The sequence below is a fragment of the Thermobia domestica genome, chromosome 9 (genome assembly GCF_964235325.1).
Source record: "Thermobia domestica chromosome 9, izTheDome1.hap1.1, whole genome shotgun sequence".
In the NCBI taxonomy this organism is placed as follows: Eukaryota; Metazoa; Arthropoda; class Insecta; order Zygentoma; family Lepismatidae; genus Thermobia; species Thermobia domestica.
The window spans coordinates 64,811,373-64,838,364 of NC_137462.1; the positions used below are offsets into that span (position 1 = coordinate 64,811,373).

At 34.5% G+C, this 26,992-nt stretch overlaps 1 protein-coding gene across 1 annotated transcript; it reads left to right on the top strand.

Moving 5' to 3' along the window:
- LOC145660851 (G-protein coupled receptor Mth2-like) lies at positions 1-26,642 on the top strand. Its single transcript, XM_081726274.1, has 5 exons — positions 1-88; positions 5,418-5,496; positions 8,341-8,519; positions 23,242-23,410; positions 26,186-26,642. The coding sequence occupies exons 1-5, from the start codon at positions 1-3 to the stop codon at positions 26,445-26,447; spliced, it is 777 nt and encodes a 258-aa protein (XP_081582400.1). The 3' UTR covers positions 26,448-26,642.
- Positions 26,643-26,992: the final 350 nt, after the last annotated feature.

The window sequence follows — 26,992 nt, forward strand, 5'->3', positions numbered from 1 at the left end:
ATGGCAAGTCTTCTGATCGGATATACTGGTATGGCTGTACAGGAATTGGCACATGAAAGCTTACGTTTGGAAGTTTGTGTGCTAGTTGGTAAGTACCTCGTTCCTTTAGTAACGAACTTAAAGTTAACGACAAATATTATTGCTTACCGTAGGAAGTCGTATAGCACCGGACACTTAATGTTAATCGACCACAACTCCTATTTACGAAAATGCAATCATCAAATATCCGTTTGAATTTTGTTCCAATCTTCTGTTGTATGAAATTAGATTAACACTTTCAAGCACTGCGATCAAAAAGCTCCCATGCTCCCTATGCATGAGATATGCTTCATTTTTACTTTCGAGTGACGATAAGATACAAAAAATATAGTAATCGTAAAATAATAATAATATTTAAAAAAATAAAATAAAAAATTTAAGTTTCAACTAATTTACACTCTTCGTGGTCCTTAAGAGCAGAAAAACTGATTTTTGGATATCTGTTCGTCCGTCTGTCCATTTATACCGATGTAAATGTGTTCAGTCGTTTTTGCCTAGAGGCCGTACCGTTCAACGTGTTTGTACCAACATTTAAATTTAAGGTTTTCATTAAATTTCTTAAGGACTTTTTTCGAATTTTCTTCCTACCCCCAAATAGTAAAGGTAGTTTACTGATTAATGAAAATAAAAAAAGCTATTTTCTCTAAAACGAATCTAACGTCTTTCTTTATATTTCACATATAAATATTTCATTAGCAAGGGTAATACAACTCATTTCTCTGGGAAAAGTACAGGAGTAGTTTATTCTTAGGGGTGAGTTCTTTTCGGAAATTTTCTCACAAAAGGATTGTGCTATTTGTTCATATTTCATAAAAAACAAATGTTTCATTAAAAATCTGACAACATAGCTAGCATAAGTTGTTTTGAAGAAATTTACAAGGGGTTGTTTTCCTTTGGAGGTGAGTTTTCAAACTATTTTCTTAAAAATGACCGGCGATTTTACTCATATTTCTTAATTAAATGTTTCATTAATAGCCTGTCAATATGACAAAACTCATTTGTCCTGAAAACATCCACGAGCGGTAGTTTATTCTTGGATGAGTTTTCCCCAGATAATTTTGGTTAATTAAACTGCGCTCACTAAAAACCACAAACCAACTAGCAAGGGGCATGATAGTTCAGTGGTAGAGCGCTTACCTCTGGTACGTGGGGTCTCTGGTTAGATCCCCGACCAAGTAATTTGTGCTGGACAACATCGTGTCCGTACCAGAGGCGTAACTACTATGGCGCGAAACCCCGCAATGCGGGGGGGGGGCGACACTTCCAAGGGCCCCTTCACCCTAGCTTTTAACCAGTAAGATTGCAAACTAAAGAAATGAGGATAACCGCTTGATAGAATGAAAAGATCATTTTGAATTTGTATTTCTTATAGTGATAATGTCCACGGTATTATCGGAAGTAAATATAGTATGTAGGCCTAAATTACATCAGGGAAAACTTTGTGACCTTAAAATAGGAGTGTCGGCTATAAGAGAAAACGAGTGACTATCATAATCTGAAGGAAGAAGCAATCAAACTGTTTAAAAAAAAGAAATGGAATGTTCAGACATAATTTACATTCAAACGATTCAAACAAACGATTCAAAAAGGTCAAACGATATTTTGATGAGTCATGTGAACTGTGAAGATAGTCATCTGAGTGACAGTGACTTAAACTTTAGAGTTAACATCTGTATAAAGCTATTTGACATACTAAATTCACAGTAACGTTGTCGTCTTATATCTTTGTGTGATACAGTATCCAAATTTTCCTGTTTGTTTCTTGCTAATATAATTCATCTCATTGATAAAATTCTAAACTTCTTCATCACAAACAACTTACAGTTGTGATATTAGTTCTTCTTTTCCGATGGAAATAAATTGCTTTGTGAAACAGCTGAAATAAATTTTCAGAATTCTGTGTTGGACGTAACAAGGCTTTTAATTGTGAAATGTAAGTCATTGGCGCCTAGCATTTCAGAACTTATTACCGCGTATTTGTCGTTTTTGACGCTCCCTGTCTCTGTCAGTTCTGCGGAGAGGTCGTTCTCAACATTGAAATTAATAGAAAACTATGTGAGAAGCACAGTGGATATATCTTGAGCACAGTGAGCCAAAGTAGGTTAAGTAATCTAGCACTGCTCTCAATAAATGCGGACGAAGCTGAAATAATGTATGTGCGGGAGTTAGTAAAGGATTTTACTGACAGGAAAGCAAGAAGGAAAGACCGATGTCATTGACTGCAAAGAGTTAAGCCCATCTTCCATTCTGAAACCTATTGAATAAATTATATGTACAACAAAGTGGTTTCCATTTATGAATATTGAGACCCATTAGTCGATATTCTCTTGAGGGGGGCCCATGAAACGTAGTTACGCCACTGGTCCGTACTTTCGGGGTACTGCCGTTTCCTTCCACTTTCCCATTCCACCAATTATTCTATCATCATTCACTTTCCTTAATCACGTCCCTTAGTCTAGCGGCCATAACGTGGGGCGTTAAACTGAAATATACAATTTCTTTTTATCTAGATACAAGGTTATTCGAAAAGAATGGTGGAAAAATTATTTATTTTGTAATGAAATGGCATATAAAAAGAAAATTGTCGGAAAGAAAAAAGGAATATCATAGCTTTTTGTGGACATTATAAGCGTTGGATATGAGTACCTTGGGTAATAGACTATGACCAGGACTTTTCATGGAGTACAAACATTCAGTGGATTCAGACTTCTGCGTGAAATACAGTTTCTATGCGGTGCTTGTTTCTGGGATTTTGTGCAAAAATGTCTGTACTCTGTTACGACAAAGCCTGTTCGTGCAAAATCCATCGCACAATATGCACCCACTACCTTCTTGGTCGTCATTTGAACTGTCGATTGTTTACACACCAACTAGCTCCTCTAGCAGATTTTAGGTAAACTACAAACACAGACAATAAAACTTTCAACCCTTCTTTTTTTCTTTTCAACCAATTTTGCTTTTGTATGTCTTTAGAACAAAAAAATACGTTTTAGTTTTGCACCATTCTTTAATCCTTTATTTGTCAAAAAAAAAGTATTTTGTCGGAAGCGTAAATTACCCACTAATTGGACAATAGAGAACGCAATATTCCAAATACCAATAGAGCCTTATGCACATTTTCCAAATTCCTATGCATATCTTTGACGGAGACGATATTGGAGATTTATTGAGCTCCCTTGTGGCTATACAATTACCATACGTGTCTTCGGCGCGGGAAATCCGAGTTCGATTCTCGATGGAAGTTGGTGGATGGAAGACGTGGTTTGGATCCTACGTTAAAACGTAGGTCCAAGTTTCACTCACCCTCGGTGCTGAATGTGACGCTAAACTCCAATTCAACCAACAGATACTGGAGATTCACACATCTTCATTCAGACTTGTAGGCACTATTGTCGCTGTCTTGTATGAAGGGAACTTACATATAGATATGGTTTTACAAGGAAACAACGTTTATTATTATTATTATTATTATTATTATTATTATTATTATTATTATTATTATTATTATTATTATGTGAATTGCAAGTATAATGAAGGGTGGCACGGTGGTCCAGTGGTAGTCACTGGTACGTGGGGTCCATGGTTCGATCCCAGGCCAAGTAAGTTTGTGATGATCAACATCGTGTCCGTAGGTTTTCTCAGAGTACTTCCGTTTCCTCCTACATTCTCATTCCACAAATTCTTCCACCATCATTCACTTGCCTTAATCATCCGTCTCTATTAGCTTAAGGCATAAACGTGGGAAGATAAACTGAAATATTTCATTTCATTTCATTTTCAAATATAATGAGAGAATTGTAAGCTGATAACCAGTCGCATTGACCCACCACGTAATCGCGACCTTTTGCTAAAGTACTGGTGGTTACAAAAACCGGGTTTTTCGGTTTTAAGTTTTTCTACAAACTAGTTCCCGGTTTTCATTAAAAGCGGTTTTACCTCTAAAATCTTTCGATTTGTCTCTTGTAAGTCATGATATTCTCTTACATTCGGTCGGGTGAGAATACGAAATTTGTTTTGCCTGCATCGCAAATGTTAGAATATGGCAATGAATATATGAATCACAATCTTTCAAGTTTCTTGAATGTTTGCTACACCTAACCACAAGTAAACTCAACTTCATCCTAAACATTTGCACACTCTGTTATTAATAACGTCAGTCAGTCATAAATAATGATCTTTTGGAGAAGAAACTTGACCAATAAAGAAAACAGAGAACAGAAAGATTGAATATTACCGAAATGAAAATGGTGCACTGGATCCATGGGATAACAGAAAGGGACAGAATGAGGAATAAGAGAGTAAGCGGGGCCAACCAAGGTTGTAGACATATCTAAGAAGGTCCTAGAAAGAATGATGCAATGGTATGGACATCTAATGAGAAAAACAAGCGACTATGTAGTCAGAAGAGTGATGGCAATGGAAGTGGATGGGAAGAGAGGTAGAAGGAGGCTAAGCAGAAAATTGATGGATATAGTTAAAATTGATTTCAGAGAGAAAAGTCTAATAGCGGAAAAAATCCGGGACAGGCTTTATGGAGAAGACTCATCAGAAACGTCGATCTCACTTAAGTTTGAAAAGATGGAGAGGAAAAAGATATTATTTTTATTTTATCTTTGCTGAAGCGACCTTTTTAATTTAATTTTATACGTTTCGGGGTATTAAACTGTATTAAGATTTGCTATACGATTTGAAAAAAAAACTACATCTTGATTTGTTACAATAATGTTGATTATAAAAGTCTACTGGCTACATCCAGACCTGTTTAGCTTTATATTCTCGTCCTAAATAGTATTACCTTCTCTCCAAGACTATCTTTTTGGTACACTAAATGCAATAGTGGATCCTCTAACAGTCAGTGCACCAGTCAAAAGGATAGCTTTCATATAGTCTTTGTCTCATTTGCTACATATCTCTGATGGGACAGTTAGTAGATCCAGCTAGATGCCCTTAACTTGGTCCAGCATTACCCGAAGAGTACCTTGTCGATGTTAATCAATTAACTTGTATGGAAAACATCCTACAACTTCAATTTGAGAAATATTGAAATTTACCCATATTAGGAAATAAATGCTGCTTCATAATTGGATGCTACATTGCTGGAAGCCTGCCGAATACAAGTAAAACTTAAACACTAAAGTGATGTTAAATTTTGTCGTTTCATTAGTTATATTTTTCGAACAAGCTTTGTGAAGGCGATGAAACACAGAGAACAACATTAACCACCACTGGAAACATATGATTTTAAATCCAGTAATCAAGAATTGAGTTGTATAGTGGTAATGCTTTTGATTATCAGTAATTTCTTAAAAATTTTGTTTTCAAGTCTCATTTTTAATTTCTTTTTGGGCACAATATATATAGCCATTTTTTCGTTATAGGTTTCATTATTCAATTTTCTTCTGTGGCAGCATTTTCATGGATGAATATTTTGAGCTTTGACATCTGGCTAGGGTTCAGGTACGTTTATATTTTGGTGATTTTAGTAACCGAAATTTAAAATAATCTTATTACATTTTATGTATACCTATTTTTCAATTGCCAATTTTAATTGCTCATCATTGAGATTCTAAAAATAATAATGAGTTAATTCTGTATAATTTTCAAATATACAGTGCATGGTTTCACAAAGTCATTCTAATTTAATTAAGGTTACCATCTCATTCTATTTATGGACTATCACTTGTTTTCAGAACCATATTTGGGCATTTACCACGTATTTACTAAATGGCTGAAACCCTACCCGTTTTTACAACAACAGAAAAGTGATTTTCTTCCATTTCTCTTTCAGCATAGTACCATGCAACAAGACAGTTTCAATTCATATTGTAAAACTACAGTGGACTTCGAAACTATGAGTATTCAATATGGAAACCGGAAGTGGTATATCTAACACTTCCGGTTGTAATAGAGATATAAGATCGGAGATGGAACCTGTTCTTGAGACACGGAATCCATTTCTCACTCATTATATAAAAATTATTACTGTTCTTGCTCTTAGGGGAACAGAATTGGAACCGGAAGCTGTAACAGATTTCCTAATTTCCGGGTTTTGTAGAAAGATATAATACTTTCCTCACGCACTGAACCCATATCAAAAAGCAGATTATAGCTATCTATCACCGTTCTTTCTTTTGTTATGGTGATCAGTGTTAAGACTAGATATCATACACTTCTACCATGTTTGTTTATGGGATCAAACATACTACTTTCGATTTACTAATAAAAATTTATTCTTGTATTAAATGTATAATGTACCTACACATAATATACACAGTAATTAATTTTTAATAAAGAGGAAAAATATCCATAGTTATAACACGAGGAAAAATAATGAAATTGAAATAAACAATGTTCATTCAATAGTTTATGGAATAAATAGTGTTAAGTATGATATAATTAAAATTTACAATAGACTACCCAAAAAGTGAAGGATAAAGAATTAATCCCATTATTTAGAAAATAAATATTATGTATATGGAATAAACATATTAAATAAGACACAAGTTATGAAAACGAAAAAAATAAGACAGATGTATTGACACAAAAATACGAAAAACAAGATAGATACACTTAATCCCTTAATGTAAGCTAGTGTTCATTGAGATAAACTAATTATCGTTCTTTATTTTTTTATATCTTCAATATATGTCAATATATCGTATGGGAATTATGGATTAGCCATTTCCTTTTGTAAAATAAATAAAATGTGGGAAATCTGAAAGTTGCCGATTTCTCTTCAAATAATTATTATTAAATATTATAATAATTATTGGTGGTAAACCTGGAGGCATCGATTTCATCTTAAATATTTATCATCAAATACGGTATATATCGCAAAAATGTAGGAAATTTAGGTAATTAGTGATAGAACACATTTTAAAAAATAACAATTGCAATATATTTCATATTGCTAAAAAAAATAGTGAAACTTTTTCTAGATTTTTATACTACTTACAGTAGATTCCCTTCTTCTTAAATGAAAAAAACTACACATGAAGTTGTGTTGTATTTTTCTATAAATAAATAAAAATTATTCAATCTTGATAGGATTTACATTGAATGAAGCATGCAGTCGAACCGTTAGATATAACAAAAATTATTGTCTTAATAACTCAAAAATGAAGAGGAGCATCCTAAAGTTAGGAATATGTTAATATTACAAAAACCTACTCGACAGGCGAAAATGGAAGGGAGATAAAGTGGACAATATGTCATGGAACAAACATTTATTTGAAATAATAGAACAAGAAGTACCTTTTTGGTAAAACATTTTTGAGTTTCGTTTTGTTAAGATAAAACCGAAAGTAATTGCCAATGTAATAGTCCTATCGAATATCATCAAATGTAATAAAGTCGTGCTTATCTAAATTCCTTTGGGTATTTTCGTTTCTTTAATATTTTTCATTCTTTCTTTTTAATTGGTATAATATTTTGTTGTGTTATTTGTGGATTTCCACTCAGTGGACAGAATATTTTTGGTGTTTTTCAAAAATTCGTGGAAAACTATTCGTTTCCGTTGTTTTTATTTTAAAGGTGTTTCTGAAAACTTCAAAGTTATGAACAAAAAATGCATATTAGAACTTGTTGAAGAGGTATTGACAATAAATAATGCAAAAATAATTGACGAAAATATCTTTAAAATGAAATATAGTTTTCAATGTGTTCGGAAATGATTAAAACCGGAATCATCGTGAAGAAGTCCCAATATCTAAAGAGCGTCCAAGTTGCTCGATTCCATTCTCAACAGCATAAACTTAAGCATGATACGTATTCAGGAGCTTCCCCCTGTGATAAAAGAATGTATCCACAGTATCTAACGCCTCAAATTTCAACAAGTAGTGCCAAAAAATGTGCACAAGAGACCGCTACAAGTATAGCAAGCAGTTCATAATAACAATGTAAAGCAAAGGTTGGGTTGTGCTCGTCGTTCGTTTTGCTGGACATTAGCTTTACGACGGGCTAGACCAATTAGTGGTCCGGAAAGTGTTAAAGACAAGTATGAATATGAAAGATTTAGAAAGTGAGCGAGCTGCAAAATGCTATTACCTAAATTAATAATTGATTTTAACATTTTTCGTGTAGTGTAAAAATTTGGAGCCCTATTCTGATGTCATAATAAGCACATATAACTTTCTGGTATATTAGAAAAGGTTTGAAAACAATTAAGTTAATTTTGCTATTGCTAATAAAATTTTGCAGATACTATTAGTTCTCTGCAGTTACAGATTTTAGTTTAATTTATAAAGTCATGTATAACCGAAATATACATGTATATAACTAAATTTTCTTAATTTTTTACAGCAATTATCATGTTTTACGGGAGAAGATTAGAAAGAAGCCTGGGAAACAATTCTTGTATTATTCCCTATATGCCTGGGGATACCCTTCCATCTTGATGATTCTTACTGCAATAATGGATTCAAAGATAATACCAGACTCATACGTCAAGCCGGATTTTGCAGAAGCATGTTGGCTTATTGGTAAGTATGTTTTTATTCTATATGTTGCATTGATTTCCCTACATCCATTAAAAATGTACCCTTATCCCAAAATTATCAAGTTTACATCGGATAAAATGGTATTTTAAGTCTCTTTCTCTAATAAATATTGTTGTATTTTCTTCTGGAACAATAATGCAGCTCCTAGAAACTTTCTGGATATGACTAGTTATTATCATTACATATTGAATCTAATAGAAGAGAAGCAGATAACAAGAAGGTGGAAGGAATACATTGAAGAACTCTACAAAGGAGACAAAGTGAACGAAGAAGGAAGATGACGACGATGAAAATGAATAGGACCATCAATTTTACAGTGCGAATTTGACCATGCTTTGGGGAAAATACAACATGATAAAGCTCCAGGAACAGACCAAATACCAACAGAAGTGATTAAGAACCTTGGAATAGGAACAAAGAAGAAACTATTTAATCTTATTAATGAAATGTACATGACAGGAAAGATACCAAGAGACTTCGAGAAAAGCATATTGGTCCCTATCCAGAAAAGAAAAGGAGTTCGGAAATGTGAAGAACACATAACGTTAAGTTCGCTTTCCTATGCATCAAAAATACTATGTAAAATTATCGCACAACGAATGGAAGGAGAATCGAAGAAGGGCTATCGGAAGACTAGTTTAGATTTAGTAGAAAAATGGAAACAAGGAAAGCAATACTGAGTCTACGGTTGATCATGAAACAGCACATCAGAATAAACAAACCAATTGTGATAGCATTCGTAGATACAGAAAAAGCTCTTGACAACGTAAATTGGAATATGTTCAGAGCGTTGAAGAATCGGACGATGGATTACAGAGACAGAATAATAATATACCAACTTTACGGGAAACAGACAGCTGTTATAGGGAGAGATCAGGACGACGCAAGAGTAAGTAAAGGAGTAAGGCAAGAATGTGGACTTTCACTTCTCCTGTTCGACGCCTATATAGAAGAGATTATGAAAGAATTCTTTGAAAAAACGAGAAAGGAGTAAAAGTAATAAATGGACAGGTTTTCAGCACAATAAGGTTTGTTGATGACATAGCACTGATAGCAGAGAACGAAAAGAATTTGCAAGAAGCGCTTTCAAACCTGAACGACAAACCGAAAAAAAATGTCCGAAATGAAGATAAATAAGAAAAAAATACAAAGTGATAAAGTGAACAAGAGCAGGACAGGAAGAGGCAAACGTATGGGTAGAGGGAGAGAAAATCGAAGATGTTAAGACGTTTCCCTCTTAGGAAGTCTAATATCCTCAGACGGAAGAAGTGAAAAAGACGTTAAGTTGAAGAATAGTTAGTGTCAAAGGACGGAGCGCCGCCACGCTATAGATGGAATCTTTACTTACATAAAACCTTTCCACAACGATGGATTGGAAGACAAGGTGTGATTGAATGACCTCCAAGGTTTCCCGATCTATCACTCCTTGATTACTTTATGTAGAGGTACATTAAGGAAAAGCTGTATCACACCAAACCACACACCTTGAATGAGTTACGAAATCGCATTGTAAAAGAAACAAGAATTTTTCCTCGTGAATGCTACAGCATGTACTATCCAATTTTTACGACCGGGTGACCTATTGCCAGACAGTCGACAAAGTGTAAGTAAATGTCATATTTTCTTGTCCATGCTCTCTGCAATATGCAGTGTACAGTTACTCACACGAATATAGTAAACTTCCTTTCAGATAATTCTCAAACGTAGCACACTCTATCTCATAAACAATTAGCGATAGGCCAAAAGTGAGTTCAGAATCTCGTTTCGGGAAAGCAAATATTGATATATCACACATATCTTTTTTATTTAAGAATATTGTGTGATATCCAATGTGGCGGAATCCAATTTGGCTGTCACGATGTCCACATCCCCATTTGATGTAGTTTTTGCATGAACACCCACTTGCAACATTTGCTTTTCCTCGGTCAGCACTTCTCGTTATTACTGACCTGTCCCGATACTTTTGTTTACTACATACAAATATCAAACATAGCACATATACCTCGTAAAAGAATGATAATAGGTAATAAATGAGTTCAGATTCTCATTCGTGGTAAGATTTAAGCCTAAATTGATGTGCAAATTTATACCCCTTTCCATTTTAAAAATATTGTGTGATATCCAATATGACGGAATCCAAGATGGCTGCTATGATGTTCACACCCTTAGTCAATCCCGTTTTCCCAATAATACACACTTGTTACCTTTTCTTTTCCTCCGTCCACGTGTCTCTATTTGCCCGCAATGAATTACCTGTGTAGATACTTTGCCTACTAGATACAAAATGTCAAAGGTAGCACATACAATCTCCTAAACGAATGAAAATAGATAATAATGAGTTCACTTGTAGTTCATACCATATTCAATACAGTTTTCGCATCGATAATCATATGCAACTTTTTCTTTTCCTCCGTCTACACGTATCGTTATTACTGGACTGTCGTAATACTTTTGACTGACCTTGTACAGATCCACATGTATATTCTTTTAACATAAATAAATCAGGTACAGTCAACAGAATATTTTTCATCTAATAAGAAATTTTATACTCATACTTTTCAGACTATATCTCAGGCTTTTCTGACGTGGGCCCTTTTGTCGCGGGGCCATTTAGACTAGCTCCCTTTTTACGCGGGTCCTTTTGACTCGGGCCTTTTTATCGTGGAGCCGTTTTGACTCGGACCTTTCTGCCCTTACCCTTTTGCCCGGGTGGCCCCGCGTAGCGTAGTCGCTAACGCTCTCGCCTTTGGTGCGAGCGGTCCCGGATTCGATTCTCGGTGGGGGCACTCGGTCGAAAAAGTGTAAAACGCTTTTTCAGGCCAGCCACCCTGAATGAGGTTTTCCTCACTCATACCAGTCAAATGCCGGGGTGGTACCTAACGTATAGGTCCCAGGCCGCTTCCTTCCTTCACCCAATCCTTTCTTTCTTCCCTTTCCCCGGATAGTGTGCTCGCCGAGGGACGTCATCCCTCAAACGTGGCGGGCTAAATGGCCTTAGATGCCGAAAGCCTTGAAATCTAAATCCTAAATCCTAAAATCCCTTTTGCCCGGACCATTCTGAGTGGACACCTCAACATTTACAGTGTGTTTACAGTAAAAGCTAATTGGTGTGAGAAGAAAATAGGAAACAATTAGAACTTTTAAATAAGCACGATTTTAAACCACAGTGTACAGCTAGCCAAAGGTTTGGAGCTATCAACTTGTATGCATAGAGAAATATCAGGTTATGGTCGGAGGGATCGTGATTTGCAGGAAAACAAAAACACACAAGTTACGATCTGCGTCTAACTAGAATTTTCTGCAGCAAAATGCTACTAACAAGCGAGATAATAAACTGAAGTGATATCGTCATTTTTTCTCTGTTACCATGGTGATGACTGTCTGTTTTCTTTTCTTTACAAATGCGTGAAGCGAATGGTATATTTTGAAGACTGGTACAAGAACAATGGCTACAAAATTATTCACAATTGTAGAATATTTTGAAGATAAAAATAGTCAAGTTGGTGAGGTACAGGTACAGATTAAGTATCTGGGAGTAAAATTTATGAGTAAAATCTAGTAGTTCACAACGAAAGAGAACATCTAAGGCAGGACCGGCTTTAAGCCATTGGACCGATTGTTCCCAATCGGGCCCCGCGTCTAAGGAGGCCCCGCACTAGTGCAGTCTACTCCAGTCTAATCTACTCTCCAGTGCCGTTTTAACAGCATATTAGGCTCCAGAGTAAAGAAGTGTGTTGTGGTCCCTATGATTAAATTTTGCTCCTAATACATGTAATTAATACATGCCATTCTGGTCGCGGAGCCCCTGAGTAAGTGGTTATTGTACCGTTAAGATGGCCCTGCTACTCTCGGTTGTGAAGTACATACAACAACATATTGCAATACAGGTACTCCCATGCGCAAAAAATATTGCGCGTATACTGTAACTCACAATTTTTCGCAATTATTCCATTTTCCATATGTTTATTGGTAAAATTCAGTTATTACTACATGGAGATAATAGAAAGCAATCCATCTAAGGAGATATTTCCAAAAAATATAATAAAATAATAAAAATATAAGCAAAAAACAAAATTATGTTCGGTTTTGTGTATACTGGCAATAATGTTTTCGAGGGAATTTTTGGAGTAGCACAGCACGATTGCAGAGGGAATAACAAGATTGGTAGGAAAAGAGCTGAACGAAGGAACAGGAAATTGGAGTAAAATATTGCATTTATTAGCTTAAATCTAGGGTGTAAATTGTCTGCCAAATATAAATTAGCTTCTGTAATCAAGATGTTATACGGAAATATATAAACAAAGAGAAAAACTGTTGTCTTAAGTTTGGAAGTGACATGCTCTATAGCCATGAGCATTTATTTCTTAAGAAAAAGATAGGCAACAAAAGAAAATCTGTGTGGGCAAGTTGATAGAGTGACGGACTAGTAATTCTTATGCTATTTTGACAACAGATCGAATCCATCCGATCCTGTTCAATTTTTTTTCTTTACAAAACATTGTACAAAGTGTATAATTTTTATGTTAATAAGAAACGAAATAATATAATAATGAAATAACTTTTTGTTTCCTCTGATGACTTATTTATTCAGAATTAGCTTACTATTTATTACTAATAGCGATTGTTTTTAGTTTATGGTATGGTATGCTTAACCGTTCCCTCTCCGTTTATACACAGCTTCAACTCACTGTGAGTGTTTGTGAGTCAGGAACAGGAAAAAACAAAACAAGAGCAACCTGCAGCTTTACACACATCGTGAGGAACACAGTCACAGCGATAACTCGTTGTCATGAAGAAAAAAACTGTTCTATTGTTTCTGTGTGTGTGTTTCTTTTTAAAGTATTGACTCTCTCTCTCTCTCTCTTTTTGTTTCATATCCACAAGTGCAACAAACGCAAGTCTGTGTGAAAAAAAATCAAGAGTGCTTTCTTTAAACAAAACTAAATTTTACAGCTCTCTTTGTGAGGAACGCGAATGCTTCCAAAAGATGCCATGAATATTAACTATAATCGTACCGAATTATACAGTAGCGTGAAAAACTGATAATAAAATGATGTAACATGCATAAGCTTTTTTTTCTAGAGTAACCACACATTAAACATAACAAATTAAATTTTTGGGATTACAAATTATCACATTACGTGTCGGTGTAGGCCTATTCGTTTTCACATTCGAGCGACGAAAGAAGAAAGTGTGGTGATAGTTATAAAAACAGAATACCAGATTTCAATAAATTCAAGTTACATGGCTCCTACATATCGAAAAACATGATTTTTCGATGTCTGCCCATCTATTTGTCTCTCGGTTCGTCACGCTTTTACACGCACTCAAATAGAGGCCATACTGTTCAACGTATCTGCACCGAATTCTAGACATAACGTTTTAATAACATAATATCTTTCGAATTTTATGTCTTTCGACACCTAAAAGCAAGGGTAATTTACTGAAGGATTAAAATTTAAAATAATTCAATTTTCTCAAATAAAAAAAGCTGTGACGATTTTATTTACTTTTGATAAATATATATTTTATTAACAAATCTCCACCACATATGAATAATTTTTCTGAAAAAATATATATGGTGTAATTTACTGTATGGTATGCGTTCTTTTTGCACAATTTTCTCAACCACATTTCATAAATAAACGTGTCATTAATTACCTAACAATATGACAACTCGTTCGAAGGAGTAGCTTAATCTTAGGGTGAGCTTTCCCCCGATGGTTTTCCCATTAACGCCTCAGGCAATTTTCTTCATATTTCGTAAAGAAATATTTCATTAATAAACTAACATAGAGCATAAATAGTTTATTCCGATAACATACAGAAGAAGTGGTTTTCTCAAGGGTTGATTTTTTTTGGACAATTGTCTCAGTAATAACTGAGACAAATTTGTTCTAATTTCAGTAAAAATATTTTCTGTAATAATCTTACAATATGGTATAACTCGCTTGTTCCGAAAAGAAAAATCCAAAAGAGATAGTTTACTTTGACAGTGAAATTTTTCCCGACGATTTGCTTAAAAATTACTCGATATACTGTCAAAATTACAGATAGAAGAGTTTACCTTTGGGGGTAAGCTTTTCCCGATGACCTTCCTAAAAACAACTCAGGAGATGTTTGTTGTTCATATTTTATAAATACGTGTTACATAAATAACCTAGCTATATGATATAATTCCCTCATCCGGAAAATCTAGAAATGGTATATTACTTTTGACAGTAAGTTTTACCCTGCGATTTTCTCAAGAACGACTCAGGCGATTGTGTTCGTATTTCATAAATAAATGTTTTATGAAAACACTAACAATATAGCATAGCTCGTTTGTACTGAAAAGATCCACAAGGGATAATTTATTCTTGGGGGTGACTTTTTGCATAATTTTCTCAGAAATTACTCAGACGCTTTTGCTTATAGCTCACATACAATTATATCCTTTATAATTCTAATATATGGATCAAGTTATTTCTAACGGAAATATGACCAATGGGTACTTTACTTTTGGGCATGAAGTTTCTTCTAGCAAAGTTTTCCAAAACATTATTTTATTCGCAATTTCCCAAATAAATGTTTCAATAACAGTTGCAGCCTAACATAAGTCAGTGTAAAAAATTCGAGAGAGAAAGTACAGTGCGTTTACTCCGTACCCTTTCTTAAATATATTTTTAAATGTTACACCTAATCACAATTTTCCGAACAAAATCGAAACTTCTTTTTAAATGTGCCTTGTTGTGGTCAAATGGTTCAAGTGCATTGGTTCTGGATTAGATTTCCAGTGAGAGCTAGTGTATCTTCATCCAAGAGATGTGACACGTCGGTGCAAAGAAGAAAGTGTTTAAATAAGCCTACCCAAGCTAATCAACAAACGAAATAATACAATGTTACGAAATTATCGTAGAAACGTTGTTAATATTAGGTAGGTTCGACTGGAATGTCCAAACAATTGTCAATTCCAAAGGTCTTTGTTTTCGTCCGGCGGGAGCTCATGTGGTTCGGATTTCACGTTAATCAGTAGGTCCACGTCTCATATAGCCTCGCTGCTGAAAGGGACGATAAACTCAAAATCACATCACACATCTTTGTTTTCGCCTTTGTTTTAGCTCATAAATGTCTCTGTTCATAAGCTCCTTAGTGGTTAGCGTACGCGCCTTTGGCTTCGCTTCCCGGCGAGAGCTCACGTGGTTCGGAGTCCACGTTAATCAGTAGGCCGACGTCTCATATAGCTTCGTTGCTGAACGAGACGTTAAACTCAAACTCAATGTCTTTGTTCATAAATGTCTTTGTGTATGATTTGCATATACGTGGCATGGACATTAAATTTTGATTTCTACGCCATATGTATCTAATTACATACACACCTATAGAACGAACACAACAAACTTGGAATATCTACATTGTTTGCGTATGGAAAATAATCACGCTCTACTGTACAGGACAGCCGTGTGTATGGAATTCCATACACATGGCAATCAACGTATTAAGAAATGTATAATAATAAGAATTAATAATAATAATAATAATAATAATAATAATAATAATAATAATAATAATAATAATAATAATAATAATAATAAACAGAAAACGATACGATCACTTACATAATTTATAAAAATAAGTTAACATTTAATAAGCATATAACTGCAATGAAATTAAGTTGTTTCTCTCTCTCCCTGAACGCTACAGCCCTTGTTGTTTTAAGGCGTAGAAGAGAACTTGTGGCACTCACGATTTGGGGCGGTGTGTGGTCACAACTTGGTATCCCTTTGTTGTTAGTCCTAGCTTTCTAGACGGATGCAGCTATTACCGGTAGAATATACAAGCAAATAGACTTTTGTATTACTATTAAAGTAAATAATTACACTCGTTCCTTCAATGTGATACTTGTGGTTGCTTAACCGTATACAGACAGCTGATCCATGGAAAAATCGTTAATAATAATAATAATAATAATAATAATAATAATAATAATAATAATAATAATAATAAATAAATAAATAAATAACAGGAACTCGACAAATATTCTTGCAAATAATAGGAAAAAGTTTGCGTCACACTGTTCACTTTGCTGGACACACCAGTGTGGCGCGTTATACCGATTGTGGCACACTGGATTATAGGGTAGGTTTTTTTTTTATTTTTTTTCAACTATTCCAACTGCTTCAATTGAAATGGATCTATAATAATAAGAGAATGAATTTAGTCTTCTTACCCTTCAATTTAGAAATAAGGTTCGCGAGAATTTCATAAAAGAATAATATACTCAGAATTGTATATAGTAGTTTGTTTTATTCGAAATTACATACTTCCTGCAACTGTTTTTTGGTTGAAATGATTTGAAAGGAAATTTTTAAGTTTTACGTCCCACGATTATGCCGGATAGGCTAAATAAAGGAGACAGTGATGATAAGAAATGAATGAAATGGTGAAATGAAAAAAGTGGGATAAAACGGAAGAACCTCGAGAAAACCCACGCACACAGTGTTTGTCCAGCACAAGGTTCACTTGGCGCGAGCATAGATCGAACCAAGAACTCCATGCACCAAAGGTGAACGCTCTACCACTGAAACACCGTGGTCTCTGAAATTACTTATGGAACTACCGAGAACTATGCTGTAATATTTGAATGTGCTCCAAGTTTACAATAATTAGTTTAGTTAAATTCATTATTAACAATTAAATAATTGCATTCATTTTTAACAGGTAAATGCTGCTGATGCAAAGACTTAAATCTAGCGATACCGCGAGCGTAAGTATTAAACAGAGGGATTTTAAAGAGCCCCCTGAGCTGGGGGCCCTGGGCTCCATTGGCTCTGCCCTTAATCCGCTAATGCCTATAGATTATAAATTAAAGGGGACGGGCCGGGTCCGTTCAAAAAATTCCGGCCCGTGCAGACCTCTAGCTCCTGTGTATATGCTGTCTGAAAATACAGTAGAGTTTCGCTTATCCGACATAAAACAGGCAAGCAGAACGCCGGATAATATGGATGTGTTAAGGAAAGACCTATAAAAAGTCAAACTATGATATAATTTTGCACATTACGCATCTAATTATCATCTTTGCAAGAAACAAATATAATGCATTGACTCAGTGACGTATCCAGTGTGAGATCCTGAAAGCTGTCCCTTACCAAACCTCAAGCACTTTTTAATAAACCTACTTTTTCCCTTTTGAGGTTTTTTTTTTAAATGTCAGATTACTTTGAGTCAGTGTCCAAACTGTGGACAATGCGTTGTTGTTATAATTCTAACAAGTAACACTTCCCAAGTGTAACACTCCGATTTTGATAAAATTTGGCAGGTAGATACTATACATAAAATAAACAAATAAGTGCTTTTCTATTTTTTTGCTGAAAAACGGTTTTAGGGGGCAAAAGCCCTCACCCAAAATTTGAAAGTTGACGCTCGAAAGGCAAAAACAAGTGGACCAAAGTGAACGAAATTGAGGACAGATATTGCGGACATAAAATTAGGGAATACGTGTTTTGTATTTTCCTGGAAAAAACGGTTAGGTGGGGCACAGATCCCTCCAAACCTTTGATCATGAAATATCAAAAGTGCTAATAACAGTATGTCAGAAGTGCCTAAATTTACATGAAGAATTGGAACAAAACTTTGTGTTAGGACAATAAGCAAAAAATAAACAAATTCGGCTTTTTTATTTCCTGCGAAAAAACTGTTTTAGAGGACAAAAGGTCCCCCCATGAATTTTGAAATTTGACCCAAGAAAGGCAAGAAAAAATGTACCGAACTGAATGAAATTGTTCACAAATGTTGTAGAGGTAAGATGAGGAAATACGTGCTTCGTATTTTCCTGAAAAGAGAGAGAAAAAAAAAAACAACTTTTGAGTGGACCGAGGCGTTGAGTGTCGGAAGGATTGGACCGAAGCGAATGAAGTTGTCTGTAGATATTAGATATGAAAAATAAAGCCTCTCGTGTTTCACAAGTGTCTTCATCAGATTTCCTCAAATTTGGCAAATCATCAACAAGCTCAAACAGTATAGCGTATTTTGTAGTATTTCACGAGGCAACTTTAACCCTTACAATGTTTTTCCGCATAAACAAAAACACGTGCCGATTAATTTTCTGTTTGCTGTTGATGTGCCAAAATTGATAGGGACATCTTTAAAACACGAAAGTCCTTATTTTACATACAGTCTATACAATATCTACTCACAATTTCATTTGCTTCGGCCCACTCCTTCCTGCACTTTTACGGTAATATCAACTTTTTTTGGAGGGGCTCTAGGCCCCAACACTGTTTTTTCATACAAATTAAAATGCATTTCATTTATTGTTTTGCAAATCGTCCCTATACGAAGTTTCGTTGCAATTCTCCATACTCTTTAGGAACTTCTGACGTATACATACTTATTTGCACTTTTGATATTTCCTAATCAACAGCTTAGAAGGCCCGTGCCCCACTCAATCGCTTTTTTTCAGGAAAATACGAAACACAATTACCTCAATTTACGTCTAGAATATCTGTGCACGATTTCAAAATTTTGGGTGGGGAATTCTGCCCCCTAAAACCAATTTTTCGCAGAAAATAAACTTTTTTTTTTTTTTTTTTTTTGCGTATTGTTTCTACACAATGTGTCGTTCCAATTCTTCATGTCCTTTAAGCACTTCTGACATACTGTTATTAGCACTTTTGATATTTCACGATCAAAGTTTTGGAGGGGTCTGTGTCCCACCGAAACGTTTTTCTATTTTTCAGGAAAATACGGAACCCATATTCCCTCATTTTTCGTCTACAATATCTGTGCACAATTTCATTCATTTCGGTTCACTTCTTCTTGCCTTTCGGGCGTCAACTTTCATCATTTTGGATGGGGGATTTTGTCCCCTAAAACAGGCGTTCGTTTAGTTTTTGCGTATTCTCCATACACAAAGTGTCACCGGAATTCTTCGTCCTTTACACACTTACTTTAACACTCGTAAAACACATTTACGTCTGTTACTTCCGATGCGAGAAATGGGATTTAATCGCTCTATTTCAAATAATGCAAGAACTGTACATTTTCAAGAACTGAAGTCTGCTGACATCAGAGATCATATGGAATGATCGAAAGATCTTCCCTATCTTTCCTTTCCTATCTCAATCTGTGCTAGTGCTACCTACTAATATATAATATAGGGCGAGAGTATAGTACCTACTAAAATACAAACCTTTCTTCAACAGTTGACAATTTCATGTTCTGCCAAACTCGGTCATGGCGTTAAGAACTACAAATTTTATTGACTATTTGGTATCCTATCTTAGATGTTACATGTTTAATATTTATATAGAATAGGTCTGCGTCATTTATATGTAGGTCTATATTGAGAGATCGGATTTCGTCTGCACGTGCACGGAAAGAAAGCAAATAATTGGGTGAAGTAATTTCTACATTTTGTGACTGAAATATTTGAGTTTCTCCGGGGGGAATGAATTTTCTTCGGGGGGAGGGGGAGATTCCCCCCGGGCTACCCCCTGAATTCAACCCTGACTGGGAATCTTCAATCTGAACCAATTTCTGATTGGTGGAAATTTAATGAATATTTCCTTACATTCCCTGTTGCTTGAAAGATAGATATTCCAACAGTACAACAGTGGTTCAGGATCAAAATACATTTTAAACAATTGTTAAACAGTAGTTCAGTTTACATTTGTAATATTAAATGTGATACCAATAATACTGAATCCACGACTATTTAAATTTAATATCGGACGATGAACAAGGAAACCTTTCATTTGCTGAACAGAAAGAGTGGGGTAACCACGATTTCCTAAATCTGTTTTGATATTGGCTATTAATGTATCTAGAGGAAGGTGTCTGACTACCACTTTAGTCACAGAATCCCTCTTGACTTTATACAGTGCATATTGTAAATTAAAATCTTGACAACATTGCATCAAAGCGATATAGTCTTCTTGATTATTGCTCTGAAATTTGATGCGATCTGGGAATACGGCGCAATACGGAATCTCTTTACAAATAGAGACAGCTCCATGTGTTAGTTTGTGGCCTTTTTCACTTGGATAATCATAAACAGTGAGAGATCTGATAAGCCGTTTGAATCCAGTATTTGGGCTTTGCGTAGAGGTGTCTTTAGAAGGGGGAATACTTCCTGAGGTAGTTGCATCTATTTTTCAATATCATCTGGCTGTGAGACTTCCGTAGACTCGGTGATTACAAGTGGAGTAAATCTGTTGTTTGTAGGTAACGATGGTGATGTTATAGGTCGTGGTTTGATTGCTGAACTGTCACTCCTTGGAGAGACCTGAAAAGAGCCTGGAGAAGACTGAGGAATATTAACTGTATCTTGAACTATAGGCGTCTCAGCATCTGCTTCCATATCAGAGTTGTCCGGAGATCCATAAACAAATCTATGAGGCCCAGAGTACCACCTGCATTTCTTTTTAGATTTCGTGTATACATTGGTATTCAATAATACCGGATCATCTGGAATGTCTAATTCAGCTTTAACTTGAGATCCATCTTTAAGGGTAAACGTAACGTTTTGTTTCTGATGGTCTACCATATCGAGAGCACAAGAAATACGCGTCCGTACTCTTACGACTTAGCTCTTGTTATTAGGACTTGATGAAACCTCAAAATGCATCGGGCCTATTCCTAGCAATACACTAATGTCTCAAGAATTGAATTAGTCTTTAATAGAGTAATTCACATTTGTCGTGATGTTAATTTTGGGTGATTGCTTTGCACCTCACATACCAAAGGTGCATTCTTCTTCTTTATTAATCTCTACTTACATGTCGGCCGAGGAATATACTGTGATCTTACTTTTATATCCATACTTGAAGTGTCGGAGTTGCCATCAATATAGCTTAATAAAATGTACATCAGAGGGAACATTTCACAGAGGATGTAAACTCTCGCTGATTTCAATTAAAATGCTTGCCACATCCTTAATTAACGTTTAACACATTATTTATCTAATTAGTTTGCCTACCTTTTCTCAGTTTCATTCATTAACTTTTTTAAAAAAATATAAGTATCTCTTTTACTTTAATGTTTGCAATCCGGAAATTAACACGTCACTATGTTCGGTTTGTATTTAGATTCTTAGCCCATATTGTTTAGAAAGTAAAATAACAACGAGAAGGATGTGATGTCACACTTTTTCAGCCCATTGTGAATTGCTAGATAGGAAACACAGCGTACTAAATCCAAAAACAATTATAAAAGAACACAGACACGAGTAAACTCGTGATATCCGTAATGGAACTAAAATGGAATAACCTTGGTTAATCCGAAGAGTTGTTTAAAAGAGGAAACATAAATAAAATGGTGAAATTAAATAATAATCAAATAGTAAGAGCTCGAATTAACGTTAAGTTAAAAGAAGAGAATCCAGAAACAAAAGCTCGTAAAAAGATCGATTAGTATAAGACAAATAAAAAGCAGATAAAAATTTATTAAAAAGAAACAAGGATGCGTACACATACTATTTAGGAAATAATACGAAACACTCAAATGAAAAACTCAGAGAACGTTTACAATATCAATGGCATAGATAGAAAGCAAGTATATGCGAAGTAAGAACTCCGTTATTAACGTTATTCCTGAAAATAGGCAGAGGCAGCAGTCTGAAATGCGCTCCGAGATATTCTACAATATAGCAAATATTCACAATCAAAATACTCATTGTCTTCACAGAATAGACGGAATCTATCACATATTATTAAAATAGGAAATAAGCTACATAAGTTGGATGAAAAGTAGTAGCAACACTATTCCTACGTCAGAACGGTCTGTCTCAACACTACAAGAGTTCCGTAGATACTAAGGGAATGTGGGACGATGAAGTGTGGAGAGCGGTAAGACTATGTGTTATTCAGTCAAAAGCAGCAGTGTCGTGAAATAGAGGAGGAAAGTGGAAGTGTTATAACAATGCGTTTTGAAAAGATGAACGGTGTGTGTGGATCAAGATTGCAGCGGCATGTAAGTGCAGTACACAACAATGTTTTCATGAACTTCGTGACGACCTCTTCGCGAAAATGAAGGTGTCACTTTGCAGGAAGCACTACGTAACAAGAGAAGTCATCATCCATGCTATATGGGGACACCTGCAGAACATCGACAAAGATTGAAACACAGACGATGTAAGAAGCCTTCCATACGCGTGGCAGAAGGTGATAGATGGGAGGCGATTACACGGAAGGAATGTAACAAGTGTTCTGTGCATAAAGCAAAGTACGACTTATAACAATGTTGCCATTACTTTTTATCTAACCCTTGTATTTCATACTTGTGCCATGACAGCCTGAGTCTGTTCTGATGTACTGGGCTATCTACTTTCCAAAGACATTATGCTTCGGTCCGAGGAAACAAATTTGTAACACATCACTTCAATTTCATCGTTGATTAGCTAATATGTAACACGACTACAAAGCTAAAAACTATTGTAAGATGAAATTCAACCTAGTTTAAAACTCAGCATTCATCTCCATCAAAAGGAGCTTATTAATAATAAAAACAACAAAAATGATTAATGCACATACTAGAAGTTCCACTTTTAATCGGTATGTAGTACTGTATATCTAGAACAACAGTGTTTATGCTCTTTGGGTCCACTTTTAATCGGTATGTAGTACTGTATATCTAGAACAACAGTGTTTATGCTCTTTGGGATCAAATAATCACGTAATTTACAAACGTGAACAGAAATTAATAAATATGTAATTCAATATTTCAGATGACAGTCGAAAGTGGTGTTATTTCTATGGTCCTACTGTTGTACTTATAATTTCCAACATAGTTTTCTTCATTGGAACAACAGTCAACATTATTAAAATTAAGAAAGAAACAGCCATGCTGACGACTTCAGAAAGTCAATGTTTTAGAGATGACAAGAATGGCCAAAGGTAAGGGAAACTTACACAGTATAATCTTTGTATGTGTACAAGTTTATGTACTTGTAAATACGTATATAAATATAATAAATTTATAAAGATATAATTCAAATAAAAACGAAACATAATTGCCTTCAGTTTATGGCATATAAAGATTTACAATTACGTCAATGTAATTAAATATTATGTGAAATTTAACAACATGAGAAATGTAATACTAAATGTCATTAACTAAACTCAATAGAAAAAAGAAAATTGAAAATCCTCAAAAAGAAGGGTAATCAATGTTCTTAACACTTTTTCTTTTAATTCATGAGAAAGTGAGAATAATATGTCACCCCTCAGAATAATATGCTATAAGAGGCGACCCTTATTTTATGATTTCATTTTCTGTAATGAAAATATATTTTCCTTAAATATTGATGGAAATGGAAAGAAAAGTTTAGGTGAAACCTTAACTTTAACTTTTAATTAAAAAAATTTACTCGAATTTAGTTCTTGTAAATATAACACACAGTAGAAAAGATATCTATCTTCTAATAGCCTCAAGTTTAGTTTGTGATTTCTGTGTCATATCATAGACAGTATACCGTACAGTCAGTTTTGGTGGAGGAGCACAGTGTAACGTCATTCGCGGTCATGGAGAAAATTCGTATTCAAGTGCGCCAGATGCGGCTGTTGATGATTGTCTGGAAACGGAGTAGTCAATATTTGTGCCTAATGAAAATGTAATCAATGAAATAAACTCTATTTTTAATAAAATAAAATATAAAAAGGACTTCTCTATTGATGAAGTCTAAAAGTTATCTATGAAAAATCTTGAAGAATTCTTTTTACTCTGCTGTATATTACTTAGGTATACTTATATACGATGTACTATATGTAAGAATACAAGAGATACATATGTCAGTGAACTCTATGTTAGATTCATGCTCAGAGATTAAAAACATGTCGACAATACACATATTGTTATTATTATTTCAAATTCCAATTTGTTTAATTTCTGTCTTCTGACAAATTTAAAACTAGGGGTTATTGGAATAATTAGTTTACACAGAGATATTTATGGACCGTTTATACTTTATGTTCTCAGAATTAGTGGATATTAACATTTTTCGCAATTGTAATATAGTACAACATAATCTCCACTTAGAATTTCTATCTAGATTATCATTTGCAGTAAAATAATCTCTAATATCAGCTTCAGTTTACTAAGGTTAAAACGTGGATAATACCGATAGCCAAACTACAACGTAATTACAGCTAGTGTACATGAACATTTACGGACGTGAGATCGAATCACTGTGTATTCTGCTGTTAGAACACGGCGCCCCCACCATGCTACAAGTACATGGTCATTCTATAGCTAACAAGGAAAGGACATGAACTTGTCAACCGGACATCCGAATCAAACCTAGTCCATTCGATAAACATAACAAAGATACTGTATGTTCATGCACAAAGAAATAGGTGACATAGACAAGGAAGTAAGTCCCTGGGCCCCATTAGACCTGTTAGTATACAGAAAATCGTAGACTTGCAGTGAAATAGCTATTGCATCAACACTGTTCACTGGAAAGTCATGGTTTATAGTTTTTTCTCTTCAGCATGAAACAAGCTTCCCAGAGGTGCAATGTGTTGGGGTCCATAACGTACTTGAACAGGGGAAATTGAGAGAATGTCGGGAAAATTCCGTCCAGAAATTCACCCCATCAACTTTGGACCCCTCTGGAGTAGCCCCGGGTAAAAGCACACAATCCCAATGTATCTCAAAAATAGTATAGGGGATAAGAAATGTGTATACTAAGTTTTGTATTGATAGACGGAATAGACATCAGGGCCCTCTTATCTATTTGATTATTATATTGATTTGTTTATTTGATTATTACTCCAATATTACTCTTATCCTTGTAGTTCATGCCGTGTGTCCTTTCTCCCGTCCTATTTATTGCTTCATTACCTACATTGAATGTTATTGATGCTGCTTTTTTTTCCTGAGTCAGCGGCGTGGGACTACAGTATGGATTATTTCCTATTTACACTGTGAAAATACTTTATATGTCAAGAATTTATATGTGTTTATTATTATTATTATTATTATTATTATTATTAGTAGTAGTAGTAGTAGTAGTAGTAGTAGTAGTAGTAGTAGTAGTAGTAGTAGTAGTAATATTACTTTCTGGTTAGGGATTAACAATATGAGTAACAGATAACGCCAGACAAAATTATAAATTATTTGAAACCAGTGTGATTTGTTTTTTACTAACGCAATAATTTCAATTTAAAGTTGCATATGAATAGACACATGTTACAATAAGTAGTTTGATGATTGGTTTAAGTATTTATTGCTTTTGTAATTCATTGATTCCTGTTCGAATATTTACGGCAAGATCTTGAATAATTAGAAATTATTTCAATTCCCTAATAATCAAGTTCCATTTGTCAATTATCAACGTGTCGTGATTAATAAAAATATTTTTTTCTATTTTTAATGTATATATTGTTCTATTTACTATAATATAATGACTTAGAAGTTTTACATTTTTAACTACTAATATGTACAACCGAATATTTAATGTGTACGAATATTTCCGAAAATCAAAATTTGCCAACACCCTTCCTATAATGATAACCATATTCATGAAGTAATTTTAAATTTAATATTAACAATGTTGTGGGGTGATCAAAGTCATTCGGTAGGTAAAAACGTTATAGCCTTGATCTAAAATTAGAATAATTGTAAGATGTAATGACTTTATATTATTTTCTGTTTTTATTCTTTTTCAGTTTCTTAATATATACTAAACTATTTGTTATTATGGGAGTGAATTGGAGTATGGAAATTCTGTCTAATGTCGTTGGAGGAGCTAGCTATATCTGGTATGTCACAGACAGCGTGAACCTTCTGCAAGGAGTTTTAATGTTTATAATTTTTGTGCTCAAACGAAGAGTCTTGAAACTTTTAAAAGAAAGAATTGCTTTATTGTGTACGAGACATCCTAAAATACAATATCAGAATAACCCCAGTTACGCCACATCATATTTATAACAAAATTATAAGTGTATTTTGTTCGGACTTCTGATTTACTACACAATAGATTAAATTAAACAATAGCGGATCGAAGAAAAACATTTACTAAAAGTGAATCGATATCACCGATTAAAGTGAAGTGTATGAATTGAAGTAAATACTTAGTTCAAGCGAATTTCATCTACCAAGCACAGCATTTAATGTGAAAACACATTTGTATCTCAAACCTTTAATGCTGTTCTCTCAATAAAGATTTTTTTTAAAAAGAAAATAGTATTTATATCTACTTCAGTATCTACGAGCATTGGAGTGAGAAAACACGTCTTGATTGCTGACAATTTAGTTTCTTTTGTTATTGTTTCCTCTAAATTTGTTTGGTAACAAGCGTTTTGTGTCATTTTCTGGTAAACAATCATTGTAATAAGTGAAATAACTCCATTTGTTAAGATTTAATGTAACCTAACTCAAAATGACAAGCTAGCAATCATTTCTTACTGAAAGTCACAAAAACATTTCATGTTCACTAACGCACACAGAGTACGTGTATCTTACAAACACAGAAA